The following is a 17,896-nucleotide window of genomic DNA, read 5'->3' as shown; positions in this document are numbered from 1 at the left end:
TCCTCCATTATGATGTCCACATCGGAATTATCTCCAGAAGATGGGCAGGAAAGGCTCACTCCCCAGAAAAGAGCCTTGCTGTTCATGCTCACCAACCCTTGGGCACCCAGCCTGGTGCTTTTCTCAGAGGATCAGGGGAGTTTAGGAAGGAAAAAATGTTAAATGAGAAGACTAAAGAGAAGAGCCAATACAATTCCTTTGAGTATCAGACATGAGATGAGAGACTAGATTAACTGTAAGTGGCATCAGACCTGGACCAACAGCTGTGAACAAGAAGAAAATCTTCTCAAGTAACTGAGGTCTCTAACAATGGAACACGATAAGAGGGAGGCCAGCTCCTCGTTAGTGGAAGGGAGTATTTGGCTAGACAGGATGGCCCTGGAGATTTCTTTCAATTGCAAGATATTTTTGGATGCTCTTTAGTGTTGAACTCCTGGAAAAGAAGTGTGGGACAGGAAAGATGCCAAATAGGAGGCTGGGAACAGAGGTTAGTGAAGCAAACAACTTTTTCTTGGGCCACAAATTAATCACTGGTTAATACTAATCCCATCTAACCAACTAATATAGAAATCTGTTCCCTCTACCAATGAAGGGAGAGGTGGCAGAGGCCTGGAAGGAATTTATTTTTAAAACTTACTGACTTTTTATAGTCCACTGTGCCTCTGCACTCCAGGTCATCCTGACTGGCCAAGTCCCCTAACTATGTCAGGGAGGAATGGGCTGGGAGAGAGGGCCCTGGCCACCGTTAGGCCCAAACAGCAAGTCTACTATCTATTCCTGGGAGCATCAAGCCCAGGAGGGTGGGACTGATGTGGCTTCACTGGGAGTCCCTCCTTCCCCTGCACAGGAAAGGGAAGGGATCCTGTCTACTACTGGCCTCATCCAAACCATCCTTTGGGGGAAAAGCTCACCCTAGCAGACTGCATCAGTAGGCTGGGCTGGGCATTAGTCTGGGTCTTCCGTGCATGGGTCAGGAGCTCTTCCCAAACATGCCCTTCCTCCCTCCCCCTTTGGGGGCAATGCTAACCCTGGTTGTGATCGGCAATGCAGAGAGGAAGAGGCAGGGCTGGGGAAGAGGCAGGTGACCTCAGACATCTGTGGAGTGCAAGTCAAACTGCAAGATACAAAAAGACAACAGCACACGCCCAATTCAAAGTAAGGCCTGGGGGGTGGGGTGGGGGTGGGGTCTGGAGGGGTCCTGGTTAGAGAATGGAGCCTCTCGTCCTTTTCTCTGTGGCTAGCCCTAGGCCCTGAGCTGTGGGGAAGCTGGGGTCATGGGTGCCTGGCTCCCTAGAAGTATACACACATACACACACAACGCTTTTTCCTTCCAAGAAGGGAGATGGAATAGACAGAAAGCAGCAGCGAGCCAAGTGCAGCCAGCAGGTTAATAAGAGAACCAAGAGGCAGCAGGCTGGGTGCAGTGTTGGTGGAGCTCAGTCTGGTCCAGGCTCCCAAGTCAGGAGGTAGCCCCAGGCTCCTCAAATGGATTTCCTCTCAGGATGGCTCTGGGTGATGTGTGCATGTGCTGTCTGCATACCCACACTCACTTGTCGAGGCAGGCTACGCTGAGGCACTTTTCGGGAGTCTGGGGGGGGCCTGGAGGTGGAGAGGAGATGACTCCCCCAACAGTGTCAGAAACAGAGGCGGCAGTGCTGGGCTCACTCTCCTGAAGAATGGAGTCGATGAAGGTGCAAGGGGACAGGGGAGTCTCCACCACTGAGGGGGGGTGGCCCGGACTGGTCTCCTCGATCTGGGGGCTTCGTGGTGGGCTGGGGGGCTCCTCCTTGATTCGTATCATTGGGCTGATCCTGAGGAGAGAGAGGGGTTTACCCACACATGCAGACTCCCCGAGGCAAAGTTGGCACAGCTGGGGGGTTGGGGAGTCCTCCCCGGGGCCCAGCTCGTGCTGCCTCCTCACATCCTCTTTCTTCCCTAGGGTGGCATGTCCTGTCATTTCTGCCACTGAGATCTGGGCCTAGCAGGGTAGGGTTATAGGAGTGAGCTCCACATGTGAAGACAAAAGGCCACAGAAGAAGGGCCAACACTAATCCAGAAGGTTCCCTATAGCCTTGCTGGCAGAGGGTCAGCCTGCCAAGGAGTCACTAAGGCCTGAGTATTCCTAAGGCTGTGGAGGGGTGCTGGGCCAGGGGTGAGGGTATGGTGCTGGGGCCCTACCTCTCATCCACGCTGCCACTGGGGGAAGCCGAGGGGCTGGATTGGGCCAGCTCTGTGACATCTGAAATGATGGGTCCACTATTGGCTGCAGAGTCTGAGGAGTATAGGTTGGAGCCACTATAGGTTGGGGAAGAAGCCTGGAACAGCCAAACAGGGTTGGGGTATAATCAGGGCAGCAACCCTACCTTCTCTTTCCCTCCTCTTCCTTCCCCCAGCTATTAAAGGGTGAGGTCTAGCCTTGGGAAGGTTTCCATTTGGGACTCCTTTCCAGAGGCAAGCTCTCTCCTCCCTGTCCTGGCAACAGGGGTGTGGACTTTACCCAGTCCCAGCTTCCTGGCTCATTCCTGGTCTCTCTCCCTTCTCTCATCTCCCCGACATTCCCCCCTCCCAGGAATATCATCTAGTGAGAACTGATTTGCCAAGTGCTAATTATGGAGCCTGGCATTTATAGATGTTTGTCCCCATGCCCTCCCCTCCCTGTGTGCTCACCGTATAGGGAGAGGAGCCATGGACATGCTCCAAGGAGAACTGGCGGCTGAACTTGGGCATGGAATGTGCCGAACTGCTATCATTCAACATCAGGGGGCTGTGAGGGAGGGAGTCACAAGGAGGAGAGGTCAGGCAGGCAGGAAGGAGGGAGGGAGTGTTCAGGACTACCAATAAAAAGAATCAGGGGTAGAGAAGGCTAGGCTGGACGTGGGTGAGATGTGTCTCACGGTCTGGGTGCTGCCCTGAGAATTGGCAGCAACTACTCACATCTTCCTCTTTACCCCCAGGATCCGGTTTGACTGGACCAGAGATATCAGGAACTGGATCAGCTAGAGAGAGAGAGAAAGAGAAAGAGAGAGGCCATCTACATGAGTTTCTGGGACTTCAGGCATGTCTCTGCTATCTTCATGAACCCAGAAATGGAAAGCAAGTAGCTGTGGGACCCCCGGGAGCCCAATCCTAACCCCAGGCCCATGCCCCTTTCTCCTCTATTTTTACAAGCTCTCACCTTGTTGACTACTTTTTGCTGTTGGGCATGCTTTTGCCGAAGGCTGGCAACTTCTCTCCAAAGGGCTTCATTCTCACTGCAAGAAAAGCAAGTGGGAGGGGGGAGGGAGGGAAGAAGAGATGATGATGATGATGATGAATGAAGAGCCTCTGGGAACTCACAGTGCCCTGGAGAGAGAAGTCTAGATCAGACATGGTTACCACCCTCACAGAACTAGGGACCTGGAGGCAAATAATTATACGACACGGAAGCACATAAATGTGGCAAAGAAACTGACATATACAAAGTCATTCACTCTAATCATCTTATTTTCCAGAAGTTAAATGATTTGCACAAGGTCACATTAGGCAGATGCAGCAGAGAAAGAAAGGATTTGAACCAACATCCTCTGATTCCAGCTCTGGGGTTTTCCTCTGGCTAAGTGAAGAAAGGGAGGGAGAACACTGGAGGAGCCCTCCAAACTCCTTGATGCTTCCCGTCGGGCTGAGCTTGCTTGAGAACCTGAGCAGGCCCTAGCATGGCAAGGCTGATGAGTCTGGGGCATGGCCTGTCTCTCTCCTCCTCCTCTTCCCATTCACTGGCCAGTCATTCAGCTGGCAAAGTAGGGAATTCATCCAAACAAAGCTCCTTTGCAAAGGGGGGACAAGTGTGTCTTGCCTCAGAGCAAGAGAAGGAAGAGGGGGGCTGGAGTTAGGGAAGAAAGTCTTGAACTTAGCACCTCCAATCCCCTAATTCTAAAAATCAGGAAGAGACAGGGAAACATTGAGGTAACAATTTCATTCCCTTGGAGCTGTCACTGATGCAGCTTGATTAAAACACACCCCTAGATCTCATCATATAGCAATTAGAACAGGTTATCTGATGGGGCAGAGCTCCTGGGACTAAGGCATGCTAGAAGCCCTGACAACGGCTCAGTCAGTACATTGTTGCTCTTTGTGTGCTGGGCTCCACACTGCTCCCACTTTTTAGTCAGCTTCTGGCTTCTATGAGCAACCCAGAAATGGAATTTTTTTAAAAAAATAATAACCCTTACCTTCTGTCTTAGAATTAATATTGTGTATTGGCTCCAAGGATGAAGAGCAGTAAGGGCTAGGCAATGGGGGTTAAGTGACTTGCCCAGGGTCACACAGCTGGGAAGTGTCTGAGGCTAGATTTGAACCTAGGACCTCCCATCTCCAGGTCTGGTTCTGAATCCACTGAGCCACCCAGCTGCCCCCCCAGAAATGGAATTCTTTTTTTAAAAAAACCCTTACCTTCCGTCTTGGAGTCAATACTATGTATTGGCTCTAAGGCAGAAGAGTGGTAAGGGCTAGGCAATGAGGGACAAGTGACTTGCCCAGGGTCACACAGCTGGGAAGTGTCTGAGGCCAGATTTGAACCTAGGATCTCCCGTCTCTAGGCCTGGCTCTCAATCCACTGAGCCACCCAGCTGCCCCCAGAAATGGAATTCTTAAAAAACTCAGGAGACTAGAAGATAATCTGGGCTGTCTCTGACTAGGAGGGTTCTTGGATACCATCTATTCCAAACACTTTCCTAAAAAAAGGTGGGCTGGGGAAGGCTTCTTGGGAAATGGCATTGGGATGCAATCGGACATATTGCATGGAGCTGTGGGTGGAGTGAGACTTTTCTGGGGTCAAGTATAAGTCTCAGGATCACTAGGGTTATTGGAAGGACTTATGGGGAGGAGAGGTAGATGGTGTCAGTTGGGTCTACTTCAGGGGGTTGTGACCTTGTGCTAGGTAGGGTCCCTATTCTTCTGGAAATCAAAGTGAAGCAGGATTAAGCATACTAAAATACACGAATATTGGTCTTCAATGTCATGGGTCACTAAGGTCTGTCATCACACTAATTTATATTTTGGGCTCCAGCCACCAACAACTGTACTTTCTGTACAGCTTTGCTATATCTTTTATGACAAGGGCGAGTTGAGAACTGTTTCCACTGGTGGAAGGGAAAATTGCCTCCTTATCTTTAATCCAGTCTGTCCAAATCTGGCTAGGATCCCTGCTGTGGCCCTTATAGGAGTGTTCTGAATATTTCCTAAGCCCCTGAGGATTTCACAGCCTCAATCCCAACCCCAAAGCAGCAGGTGAAGAGGGGCTGCTAGCCTGATACCCATTTTGAAACCATAAGCTAAGATTGCTGGGAGGTATGGGGGTGTGCTCTTACTCTTTTTACTGTCAAGAAAAAGGACTGTGGGTCAGCCTGCATATATGTTACTCACTCTTTGAAGCTGGGCAAGGAAGGCTGGGGGATAGTTTCAACAAATAGTTTTTATGGAAAACAAGGGGCCTCAATGTGGCCTGTGTCAGAGCCCCTTCTTCCTACCCACAAAGACAAGGGTTCTTCAACATGTGTCTTAATGTACAATTGGCACCCCCCACTACTCCCACGCCCCAGCACAGGAATATATAATTTTTGTGGTGGTTGTCATTTTTTGGTCATCTCTGACACTTTGTGACCCCATTTGGGTTTTCTTGGGCAGAGATATTCTACTCATTTGCCATTTGCTTTTCTAGCTCATTTTATAGATGAAGGAAATAGGGTTACATGACTTGCCCAAGGTTATACAACTACTGCATGCCCGAGGTAGGATCTGAACTCAGGAAAATGAGTCTTCCGGAATCCAGGCCTGTGCCATTTAGTGGTCCCAAATATATTATTTGGAGGGAGGTAAATAGTGAACTGGAAAGGCATAGTAGTCCTGGAGGTGTCTTTCATGGAGGGCAAGGATGGACTCAGATAAGCTGGGAGTAGAGTTAGGAGAACCAAGGTTCTTATAGGAGACTGGCTTCCATCCAGTTCCACCATAAGCCAGGGCTCTAAGGCAAGAGAAATGGTACTCTGACTCTAAGCAAAAGGTCCCTTAGTTATTAGCTCCTGGCAGATCCTGAGAATGAAGGAGAGGCTGTGACTATAGGATATTGTTGGTCCCAGGCTCTGGGAGCTGGGCAGTCTAGCTCTTCACCTTCTACCCACAGCTTCCAAATAAAACGAAACCAAAAAATTCAGGATGTAAGGGCTGTATAGTCCTGCCAGTATCCCAGCACTGTGGGCTGCCAATGAGCAGTTAAAGATTAGCATCTGGGAGTACTTGTGTGAATGTGATCATGCATATGCCTATGTTTTGGGATCAGAAAGAGAAATTGCAGAGGATGACAGCATCTGAGTCAGCTTGGGTGGTCAGATCAGAGGAAAGCTCCACAAGAACACAGGCAAACAAGGGGCTGGGGTTAGAGAGGTAGAAGCACATTCTTAGAAGATGACAGCCATACAATGTGGTCATGATTCTACTGCTATTCTCACAGTCACCTAGGCTTGTAATCTAAATGTCACCCTCTATTGCTTACTCTTACACCACATTCATCATCTACATAGTAGATGGGAGGTTGGTGCTATTATTATCCCCATTTTACAGATGAGCAAATATCTGGAAGTCTGACTTGTCCAGGATCATATAGCTACTAATAAGTGTCTCAGGATGGACTTGAACCTGTCTTCCTGACTGAATTTGATTCAATGAACATTAAATGCTTGCTATGTGGCAGACACTGTGCTATATGTTGGGGCTACAAACAAGGTTACTATCCTCGAGAAACTTACAATCTAATAGGGGAAGACAACACAAAAGGAAATTAGAGGAAAGGAGAAAGAAAGAGGGGATAGGCAGAGAGGGAGTGTGTGGACACCTGAAGGCATCTTATTCTATGGCATATTCAGTCCAGTGACCTGGCCTCCTTATGGTCCCTAGAACAAGATGCTCCATCTCCCCATATCTGACAATTTTATTGGCTGTCCTTCCTTCTACATCAAGAATTCTCTTCCGCAAGTCTCAGCTAAAATCCTCTCTTGTACAAGTAACCTTTCCTAAGTGTCTTCATCATCATGACATCATCACTTATTCTGCATGTATCTTGGGGTTTTTTCCCCCCAGTTGTTTGCATGCTGTTTACTCCATTAAACTGTAATCTCCCCAATAGCAAGTTTGTTTTTTTGAGGGGGGGTCGAGATGGGGAGGAGGGGGAGGGGGTCTTTAAACACCGAGTGCTTAGTATAGTGCTTCAGCACACAGCAGGTACTTAATGCTTTTTGACTGATTGCAATTGTTTTTCTTGACTTTTTCTAAGTAAGGATTCTCCCCTATTCTATTTTTAAAGGGGAGGAGGGGTATGGTAGTGATGGTGACACAGAAGAAACAAGTGGAGGGCCATTGAAACATGTTTAAAGGGCAAAGGAGAACTAAAGTTTGAGGGAAATACAGACTTAAACAATAACAACAAATGGAATGGAATAGGGATTCAGGGTTTCATACCTAACTCTTTTTTTTGTTGGGGTAAAGTACAGAATAAAAATATTTAAAGTTTCTAGCTTCATTAACTAAATAGTATTTTTGCTTCAAATTTGTCAATAACTTATTTGTTCTTTAGAATTCCCAATCGGTGTTAAACTGGACCTTAAGGTTTCAATTTTTAGTTACATGCCCTATTCGGCGATTTTTTCTTTTTTGCTGATGAAAACATTCAAAAAAGGTATATCTTTCTTTAAAGGCATGCTTTGAATGCCTCTCCAAAGTTTTGTGATGTTGGCTCATTGCCACTTTCTCTGATGAACTTTTTTCTTCTTTTTTTAATAACCCTTACCTTCTGTAAGGCAGAAGAGTGGTAAGGGCTAGGCAATGGGGCTCAAGTGACTTGCCCAGGGTCACACAGCTAGGAAGTGTCTGAGGCCACATCTGAATATGTCTCTAGGCCTGGTTCTCAATCCACTGAGCCACCCAGCTGCCCCCGATGAACTTTTCTATTTTTCTATGATTTGTGATTTGACCCACCAATTAATTCTTTAGGATCAGTCTCCAATTAAAAATTTTAAAACAGGGGGCAGCTGGGTAGCTCAGAGGATTGAGAGCCAGGCCTAGAGATGGGAGGTCCTAGGTTCAAATCTGACCTCAGACACTTCCCAGCTGTGTGACCTTGGGCAAGTCACTTGACCCCCATTGCCTAGCCCTTACTACTCTTCTGCCTTGGAGCCAATACATAGTATTGGCTCCAAGACGGAAGGTAAGGGTTTAAAACCCATATCTTCTTAGAATTGATACTAAATATTGGTTCTAAGGCAGAAGAAGGGTTAAAGTGAATTGCCCAGGGTCATACAATGAGAAGGGTCTGGGGCCACACTGGAACCCAGGTCCTACCGTCTCTAGATGGGGCTCTCTATCCTTTGAACTACTCAGTTGCCCCTTCCAATTAATTTTTAATTCTTTCTTTAATGGCTTTTTATTGAATCTGCTTTTATTTCATTGCACTGCTATGAGTAAAGGATGTGTCTTAACATTTCTGCATTTGTTTATAAGGTTTTATGCACCACAGTCAATTTTTGGTAAAGGTTATATATAGAATCTTTTTTGTTCCCATTCAATAATGGCCAGAGATTATCTCTAACTTTTCTAAGATTCTATTAAGGTTCTTAAATTTGTTACCTAGGTCTAAAAGCGGCACACTGACTTAAGAGTTTCACTGATGATTTCTCCTTGTACTCAGATTATCTTTTCCTTTAGATTCAAATCTTCCAGTTTTCTTATGAATTCAATGTATTTTCACCACAAACTCTGCATGTTGGGTATGTGCTTATATGTGCACATGCCATGTACTCAATCCCGCTGTGTCTGGTTCAGATGAAAATGAGTGGACTTTGTACATTTCTCTTACTCCCTTACTCTTAGTACTGGAGATAGTAAGCTCTTCCTCCTTCTTTTTTTTCCTTTCTTCCCTGGTATATTTCCTTTTCCCATATTTTTTCTTTCTTCTTAAGATTACTAAAACAGAAGAGAACTAGTCCAAGGCCCTTTGTTTATTTCCATGATCCTCTATCATCCTAGACATTAGAAGTCTGAAGGGACATTTTGTATCTAATGTATTGTAACATTAGAATGTTAGCACTTCATCATTATTGCCTCTTCCAAATGTTCTCTCTAATTTTTCTCTGACAACTGTTTGCATTTCGAAGCTTCTACATAGCTCTTTAAGCCAATTTAAAGATCTCAATTCTACTGAAGATCCATTAAAAAAACACCAAAACCCTTATTTTTCATCTTTTGAGTTACCCAGCTGCTCCTACCCCCTTTTAAAAAATTTCATTTTTAAAATTAAAAACCTTTTTAACACATAGTGATGAAAGCACACAATACTGTATATTGGTTTCAAGGCAGATTTAGGTAGGGCTAAGTAATAGGGGTTAAGTGACTTACCCAGGGTCACACAGCTAGGAAATGAACCCAGGACCTCCCATCTCTAGGCCTGGCTCTCAATCCATTGAGTCACCCAGCTGCTGACTCCCTTCAATTCTAAGCTCTCCATTCTCTCTTCCCTAGCTCTCATTTAACATGACATCTTTTTCTCTCACTTACTTCTAGCTTTAGGGGATCTTCTCATCCTTGTGACTAGGTCCTTGTTTTCTCTAAGGCTATATTTTGGCCATTTCTTCATTTTGTTTGGCATTTTCTTCTCCAGCCTCAGTTTCTGGGCTGAGGCCTTTTGGCTGAGTCAGACTCTGTTCCCTCCTATACAAAAGTGGTCCAGTGGCTTTGGAGTTAGGATGCCTTGAGTTTGAATCCTATTTTAAATGCTTAATACCTGTATAACCATGGGTTAGTCAACCTTTTTTCAGACTGTTTGCTCATCTGTAAAATGGGGAAGGATAATAGCACTTACTACCTCACAGGACTTTTGAGTATCAAATGAAATGATACATGTAAAGTGCTTTACAAACCTTAAAGTGCTACAATAAATGCTGGTGTTATTATTTATCATTGTTCCTTTTGCATGGTGTAGGCAGGCCCTTACTCGGTCTTGGATGTGGTGGCTGAGACTAAGTTCTGCCCTCCTTATTTTTGGGTTTTGACTTATTCTCCTGGTGGCTTGATTTAGGTTTTGGCTTTGGCCCACATCTCTTTCCTTACCTAGTCCTGATCTCAAACTGACTCTATTCCTTTGATCCTAATGGCTCCCTAGTCAGACATCTATTGAGCCTCCTGTCAGACCCAGTGCTGCTCTGGTACTGTCTCCTGCTATGGGTCCAGTTGCTATACTACTCTGGAGACTAATTAAACTCAGAACTTAAACAGGTTTCTGATTGTCTTCTTGTGTAGTTCTGGACTGAAAGGAGTTTCTAGCCATTTTTCTTTGGTTTTCTTTATTAACACTTCTATTTGTGAATTTCTAGAGCTTTACAATGTTTTTTTGGGCGGGGGTAGAGGGAAGCTGAGGTCCTCTAGATCTTAACATACCATTGTCTTAGCCAAAAGAGTCATAGGGAGTGAGCCCTAAATTTTATTTAATCCCCTGCTCTATGTCCAAGAAGGACATTGCCTCAACCCATATGGACATGAAATTCCTCATGGATCTCATAGCTATTCTCTAAGGAAATCCAGAACCTTCATATCCATTCCTCAGTGCTTTCAGCTGCAACCTAAGCCTAGTAGGGTCAGGAATTTCAGAGGGTCTGGCACCAAAAATGGGATTTGAGGGAACCAACTGTCTTTACTCTTTCTACAAGGCTCTGTAAAGAATGAGCTGGTGAAAGGATTTTTAAATTAACTTTTTGGGGAATGTTTAAGAGCCAACAGGTGAAGCCCCTGATTAGGAACTTTAGAGGGCTAGGGGAAAATGTCCTGGTTCCACTTCAGGCTATATTTGTGGCTTGGGAGCAAGGGCATCAAAAGGTATGGTCTGACTGCTTAGTTAGACCTCATATGAGTGCTTGTCAGGAGGTTGTAAGACACCAAGAAGTTCCTTATCCAAATGTGAATGCATGTGAGAAAGAAATGACTAGGCACGGGTGGTAGAGGAGATCAAGGACATGTCACTGGAAATGGGGGTGGGCTGTGCGGGCTCTGATTATATTTCCTCATCACTCAGTTATGGCGGCAGATGGAATCAAGGACCTCTGGGTGGGGCAAACTTTTTACTTAGGGAACAAAGGCTGCCTGAAGGAAAACTCCAAATGTGCTTAGGACTCTTCTGGTCTTTCAGGTGAAAAGTTGAAGAATAGGTGGAAATATAGGGAGAGCTGCTTAAGTGGGGAAACACACACACATGCCAAAGGCTAAGGAAGATGAAGGAACATCCCAGGAAGTTCAGACCTGGGTATGTATGTGGCTGAGGGAATTCACAGTAATGGAGTATGGTCTGGGCTCAAAAAACCAGATCTAAGAGAAAGTTCTCCAAATGAATTTCATCCTTACAGCAACTGAGTTTTAGGGGAAATATTCCACTTTCTCTAGTTCACCAAGACTCAGCTGTTCTATGGAGTATGTGGCATGAGGGCTTTCTCTAGGGGCTGTATAGTAATTAGAGGGACAATGCCTTTGGTGGGGAATTTCTGATCTGAGAGAGGTTACAGCATCTATGGCAATGGAATAACAAAAAGACGCTTGGAACACAGAGTGGAAGAAAAATAATGTTTTGGACTTGATGCATATGGGGGAAAAGTATAAGCTTTGAAGGACAGATGTTTGATATAATAGCTAACATTTAAAGACTGCTTTAAGGTTGGCAAATTCTCTGAATTTTCTCATTTGATCTTCACAGCAACTCTGTGAGGTAGGCACTATTATTAACTTCCTCTTACAGATGAAGAAACTGAGGCATAGGATAAATTAAGATCTTGTCTAGGGTCTTCCAGACCCTTAAGCTCAGCTCGATATCTACTTCACTATCTAGCTAGATATGGCTAGTAGTAGCGACTCCCCAAAGGGCATGCAGGAGAGAGCCCAAGGTCAGTCTGAAAGATGGCTCTTAGCCATATCATAGCCATAAGGATGGTCACTGGATGCCTTGGTTACCTAAGGGCCCTTCCTTGGACAGGGCAGAGGATATCCAAGTCCTTCACTATAAGTATTTCCTATGCATGCCCAAGTCCTGCTGCCCTCTAGCTCTATTGGGGAAGGGAGGAGAACAGGGAAATGCTGTGGAGCCTCTCTAAGAGAGGAAGCCAAGAGCATGAGCAGGTGAGGGAAGATAGTTAATATATGTTTATGAATCGCTTATCCTCAGGGGGCTAAGATGCCAACGAGGGAGACAACACACAAAAAACTAAATATGAGAAGAGATAACCTGTCTAAGAGGAAAGCTACCTCAGGCAGGAAGGCTCTGGCAGCGGGTGGAGGGAAAGACCTCCTACAGAAGACAGGAAATAAGCCAGGTCTGGAAGGATCAGAGGGCAAGGTGGTGAGCAGAGGGCAGTGCAGAATTGAACTGATTCAATCCACAAGAGTTAGGGAACGCTGGAAAGTATAGCCAGTGTGGAGTAATGGCAGGAGAGAGAATTGAGGAGTGCAGAGACGGGTACAGGGCAGGTCAGAAAAGAAAAGAATTGGGTAGGTGGTGGGGAGAAAAGGAGGCAGAAGGCCACCCGGGCTAAGGCATCTTCTTGACAACAGTGCACTGGGCTGGGCTGTAAGTCCTCATTCTGCCATTAATTCCCTGTGTGACAAGCCCATTCCTATCTTTAGGATTGTTTTCTCAGGTCGCCATGACTTTTTGCAGTGTCAGCATTTATGATCCTCTTTGCCCTGGCCCTGTTTGGGAGCCAAAAGACCTCTCTTCCTTAACCCTTCTGCTACTTTATAGATCCATCTCAAGGGATTTATTACTCTTTGGCCCTTCAGAATACTGATAACTGCTAAAGGAGATATATTATAACAGAAAGAGCCCAAGATCTGGAGTTAGAAGACTAGGTTCAAAATTTGGTTAAGTCACTTATGACCTGTGTGACTTTGAACTAACCTCTCTGGGCCAAAGTGGCATCTTCTTTTAATCAAGGGAGTTTGCTTAAAAATGTAATATTGGGCTAGTGAAATAGAAGAGTAAACTGAAGAAACTATTACTTGTTGAAATAGAGAAATAAACTGTTGTTCTCTGGCTGGCTGTGACTAGAGAGAACTGCTAAGGGAACCTGAGGCTGCTTATTTGTAATGGAGGTAGAACAGAGAAATGCTGAGGGATACTGGTACACAGGGGATACTGCTCTGGGGTTTACTCTGGGGTTCTGCCTATTGATCCTACTGATGGCTGATGGATTAATCAAATTCCTAACCTCCTCCCCCCTTCACTCCCTCCCTTTTCCAACCCTCTCCACCCAGTTCTCCTTGAAGCCTTTGGCTCCTTCCCTCCCCACTTGAGTAAACTATAAAGATTCTCTTTTCTTTTCCTTTTTCAAGACAAGGGGTTTATTGGGATAACAGAATGGGAAACTGAGGTAAGAGAGATAAGGATTTCCCTAATCTAAATGAGATAAAATTGGGGAGTCACAAGTGTGAATCTTAGACAGGAAGATGGAGGATAGCAGGCTTTTCAAAATCTTCTTTCTTCTTCACAAATTCAGCCTGGCTGGTCTCCTTTCTCAGCTTCAACCCCAGAGAAAAACAAAGTTCAAAGTCTCTCAGTTTTCTCCTGGTCAGCTCAACTCTCAAATAGACTACCAACTCAAAAGCTTCTCCCCGGTCAGCTTCCACTGCTCAGAGCTAGAGAGACAGAGACCAAGTCCCAAAAGCCAAGTTTCTCTTCTCAGTGTCAACTTCCAACAGCTCAGAGCCAGAGAAACCCCCCAAACCAAGTTAGTCTCACAAAGGTCTTTCAGTCAGCTTCAAACCTCCAGGGAGAGAGAGAGAGAGAGAGAGAGTGACTTCCAGTCAGAGACAAAGTCCAAAAGCCAAGTTTCTCCTCTCAGTGTGGCCAGCAAAAACTCCCAACTGCCTTCCTGTGAACAGTCTGTTGGAATCTTCTCTTGTCTGACATCTAGAGCTAGGTCTCCAGCCCTGCATCTTGGCCCATAAGTCCTGCAAAACCTCTCTCTCTTCATGTCTCTATCACTCTAGAGCATAATTACTGTGGGGTCCATGGAGGCTTTGGGCCATATCAACTCAAAGGTTTCTATGAGCTATAAATGTATGAACCCATGAGTAGATGCACTCTAAGGCTCCACCCAGAAAAAAAGTTCTCAAATGTTCTATAATGCATAATTAATAAGGAGGGGAGAGGAGAAAGGAGAACATTCTAGACATGAAGGCAGGAATGTGCATGCCATATTTTTAAGCAAAGTGAGTAATCTCTATTCTGACTGTAGCTTAGAGTATGTACACATGAAAAATATAAGATTTGAAAGCAAGGCTGGCAGGATAAGACTGCAGAGATTCTTAAGTGCTGGGCAAAGAAGTCTGAGCTTGGGAGGTAGCAAGGCACAAAAGCAGGAGGATTAGAGATCCAATCCTGCCCCAGGGACATCTCCATGTGACCATGGGTGAGGCCCACTGTTTGGGCATTAGGCTGGACTGGTCTTCTAGGCCCTCCAGCTTTAAATCGTGGATGTTCTGAAATTCTTGCTAGAGCTAAAGGCCACTAAGGGCAGAATGGGAGAAATACAGCAGCTGCTGCCACCATCATGCAGACTCTTGGGTTTCAGTCTACTAGAGTTGCTATCCAATCTCCAATCTTGTAGGCAGGACACAATGAGTGATATAATCTTTTCTCTCTCCTTCATTTCCTCTCTTTATCTAGTTTGCTGTTAAGCCCTGCTCTTACTTCTTTGGAAAGGAGAGGCAGGAGAAGACTGGATTACTGCTCTCTGAGTCAGAGGCCTTGGGTTAAAATCCATTTCTGCGAATCACTACCTATATAACCTTGGACAAGTTACTTTCTTTCTCTGGACCTCAGTTTTCTCATCTATAAAAAGGGGATAGAGGAAACAATTTTCTAATTCAGTTTGACAAAACATTTATTTAACTCCCTACTATATCCTGTTATTGGCCTATGAAATCTATTGCAGATTTCTTAGTACTCACAGAGTTAGAACTGGAAGAAATACTTAGCCTAATACTTTCATATGAGTGATAAAATAGATCCAGAGAGAAAAAAGCAACCTGTCCAAAATCACAGACCTAGTCAATGGCAGAGACTCTTAAGAGCAAAACACCAGACTCTTCAGTCTTTATCCAGTGCTCTCCCCCATTGTCCTCACTGTTGGGACTTTAATGCGAGCACCCTCCCTTTAAGAGGAACTTCTGTTTATTCAGTACAGAGCTTGTATGTACAATGTTGTGTGTATGATATCTTACCACCCCCTACCCAATTAGGATGTGAATTAATTAAGGGCAGGGACTATGTTTTTTTTGGCCTTTGTATTCCCAGCACATAATAAATGCTTGTAGAATGACGGGTGCAAAGGGCTCAATGAAGGTATTAAATTTCCTTCTTTCCCCACTCTGAGTCATGATGCACTCTTGTCAGACTCATTTATAAAAATATCACTGTTATTAATTCAATCAACAAACACTTGTGGATGCTTGTTATTTGCAAAGATCCCTGTAGTGAAATATAACCTGTTGATGCCAAAATGAACAAGTCCATGTCCTGGCCCTTAGGGAGCTCATGGCAGGGAGGAGAGGAGATCAAACATATACAGAAATAACTATTAGGTCTGCTTAAGACAATGGAAGGAGAGAACATTTTTCATTGTGGGTGATGAAGAAAGGTTTCCTGAAGGAGGCAGCATTTGGGTTGGGCCTTGAAGGGGAGATATTTCAAAAGGTAGAATAGGGCATTCCAGATGTAGGGAGCAGAATGAATAGAGGTGGATGTGGAAAAAAACAAATTATGTTTTCTTCTGTGTGGCTGGAACACAGAATGTAGATAAAGTAGAAGGATAAAGATATAGGGAAGACTTGGGGTGGTGGTGGTGGAAGGATTTACTTTGGATCAAGTCACAGGACCCTTATCAGTGCTTTCATGACCTGGTCATGTCCCAATGTGGCAGAGAATATTTCTCTATTGGGAAGCCTGCAGGTCACTCTAGAAGACTGATAGCAGCAGAGTGTACCTGTCTTTCTGAGTTGGAAGAATTAAGGTAGGAACAGCTGTTCCCTGGTTGCTTGCCCCAAGGCGCAAATCTTCATTGCAGAGCACTGACTCATAACTTACGAGAAATGACAAATAACTAGAGACCAAAACCAAACAGACTTTCTTTTCTGTAAAGAACTGAAGCTATTCCTGTTACTAACACATTCAGGGCTTTGCTCTATCTCAGTTTTAGGAGGCAGACAGCAGTTGTAGATGGCCCATTCCTCTTCCAAAACTTGTATCTGACAGATTGAAGGTCCCTTTGGGCACTGTTCCTCTCTAGTTCCCAGGGAGTGGCTACCTTTGTAATCCCAAAGTGAAGCTAAAAAATTACTCTATTACTCTATTGGGGAGGTACTCTTGCTCCTTCTTGAAGATGGGAAGAGCTAGGTTCAAAACTGACCTCAGATACTTTCTAGCTGTGTGACCCTGGGAAAATCATATAACCCCAAGTGCCTAACCCTTACAGCTCATCTGCCTTGGAACTGATACTTAGTATTGATTGTAAGACAGGAGGTAAGAGTTAAAAAAAAAAGAATGATAGGGTAAACTCCAAGGCCCAAAATGATGGTGCTGGGGTGAATGGGGAGGGAGAGAAGAATGGGAGCTGGCATAAAAGCCCCAGGATGAGAAAGGAGGTGCTATCTGCATTTTAGATGGCTCCCCCAATTATAAGGCAGTGGCAGAGCAGTGCAATAGGGCTGTGGTGCTAACTGAGGCCTGAGTACATGGTCTTCCCATCACTTTGTCAGATAAGAGCAGCTCTCAGTGGAGTTGGGGAGAGGGAGGGAAGGACAAATCTAACTTCTTCCCAAATGGCTCATGACCCCACTCTCTTCCCCAAATCCAGGAATACTTCCGTATGGTTACAATTTCCAAGTAGATAGCCCTGTGCACCCCCCTCCCTTCCCCAGGTACTTACTGTTTCATGGCTATAAGCTTTGAGTCCATACTCTCCTGTTTGCCCTTCATCATCTGAACATCTGTTAGCAGCTTGGTGACATTGTCTTGTCGGACCTTTATGTCCTCGTGCTTTATGCTGGAGACCTGGGGGTCCAAGAAGACGGACTGTTAGTGAGGCCCCCCTTCTATTCCAAGGATGGCCATGTATGTGTACACATACACACACACACGTGTACATACACACACGTGTACGCTCTCTCTCTCTCTCTCTCTCTCTCTCTCTCTCTCTCTCTCTCTCTCTCTCTCTCACCCACAGAGACATCTCACTTTCCAGTTCCTGGGTGCAGAAGCAAACTAACCACTGAGCTAATGAGAAGGGAGTGTGCCAGGAATTCTTAACTTTAGACTAACCACTTCTGGCTCTGAATGGCAGCTGCCCATTACATCAGCTAAAGGCATTATGGGGAGGGACACAATGAGGCTTGGGGTTTCTGGAGCTCTTCCTTAGCCCTAAGCTAGCTTAGATGCTGCCTCCATTTCTAGCAGGAGCAGGGAATGCTTCTCTGGCTACATAATAACATAGCATGGTAAGCTTTAATGGGCTGCCTCCCACTCACAACATTCTAGGACTCCTGATTCTGACTTGCCCTCATCCATACATATCGGGAAGGCGAAGAGAGGAAGCCCAGGTATCACTTTTGCTCTGTCAGTGGCTTTTCTGCACCCAAACCAGAGACTCCAGACTTGACTCAGGGTCTGGTGTAATTCTGAAATTCTTTGGGAAGGGAGTTTCCTATGGAGATGATGTAGCTCAGTAGTGGAGGGAGGAGGAAGAAAGAGTGCCTTCACCTTGGCTTGGACACTACCTCTGTCTTCATAGCCTCCTCCAAAGAGGGAGGGGTGGGGGAGGTCTGCCTACACTGGGGT

The 17,896-nt window shown here is 45.4% G+C and overlaps 1 protein-coding gene and 1 long non-coding RNA gene across 18 annotated transcripts in view; one reads left to right on the top strand and one right to left on the bottom strand.

The window, feature by feature from the left end:
* HSF1 (heat shock transcription factor 1) overlaps positions 1–17,896 on the bottom strand; it is a 67,595-nt gene that overhangs the window by 15,152 nt on the left and 34,547 nt on the right. For 11 of the 17 annotated variants that reach the window (XR_008917164.1, XR_008917163.1, XR_008917165.1 and 8 more), the window contains exons 4-10: positions 16,989–17,113; positions 3,176–3,251; positions 2,935–2,996; positions 2,668–2,764; positions 2,179–2,315; positions 1,551–1,811; positions 1,028–1,114 (exon numbers count right to left, since the gene is read on the bottom strand). Coding sequence is in view for 14 of the 17 variants with exons in the window: in XM_056820717.1 (XP_056676695.1) it covers positions 1,028–1,114; positions 1,551–1,811; positions 2,179–2,315; positions 2,668–2,764; positions 2,935–2,996; positions 3,176–3,251; positions 16,989–17,113 (845 nt within the window). In the remaining 3 variants the exon portion in view is untranslated. The remainder of the gene's footprint in view (positions 1–1,027; positions 1,115–1,550; positions 1,812–2,178; positions 2,316–2,667; positions 2,765–2,934; positions 2,997–3,175; positions 3,252–16,988; positions 17,114–17,896) is intronic. The other 6 variants (XM_056820720.1, XM_056820721.1, XM_056820714.1 and 3 more) reach the window with 1 other exon arrangement.
* Positions 54–3,055, top strand: LOC103100197 (uncharacterized). Its single transcript, XR_001629253.2, has 3 exons — positions 54–487; positions 1,051–1,155; positions 2,955–3,055. It is a non-coding gene; the product is annotated as an uncharacterized LOC103100197 (long non-coding RNA).

This window comes from Monodelphis domestica, chromosome 3 (genome assembly GCF_027887165.1).
Source record: "Monodelphis domestica isolate mMonDom1 chromosome 3, mMonDom1.pri, whole genome shotgun sequence".
Taxonomy (NCBI): domain Eukaryota; kingdom Metazoa; phylum Chordata; class Mammalia; order Didelphimorphia; family Didelphidae; genus Monodelphis; species Monodelphis domestica.
This window is presented reverse-complemented; position numbering and strand designations above follow the sequence as displayed.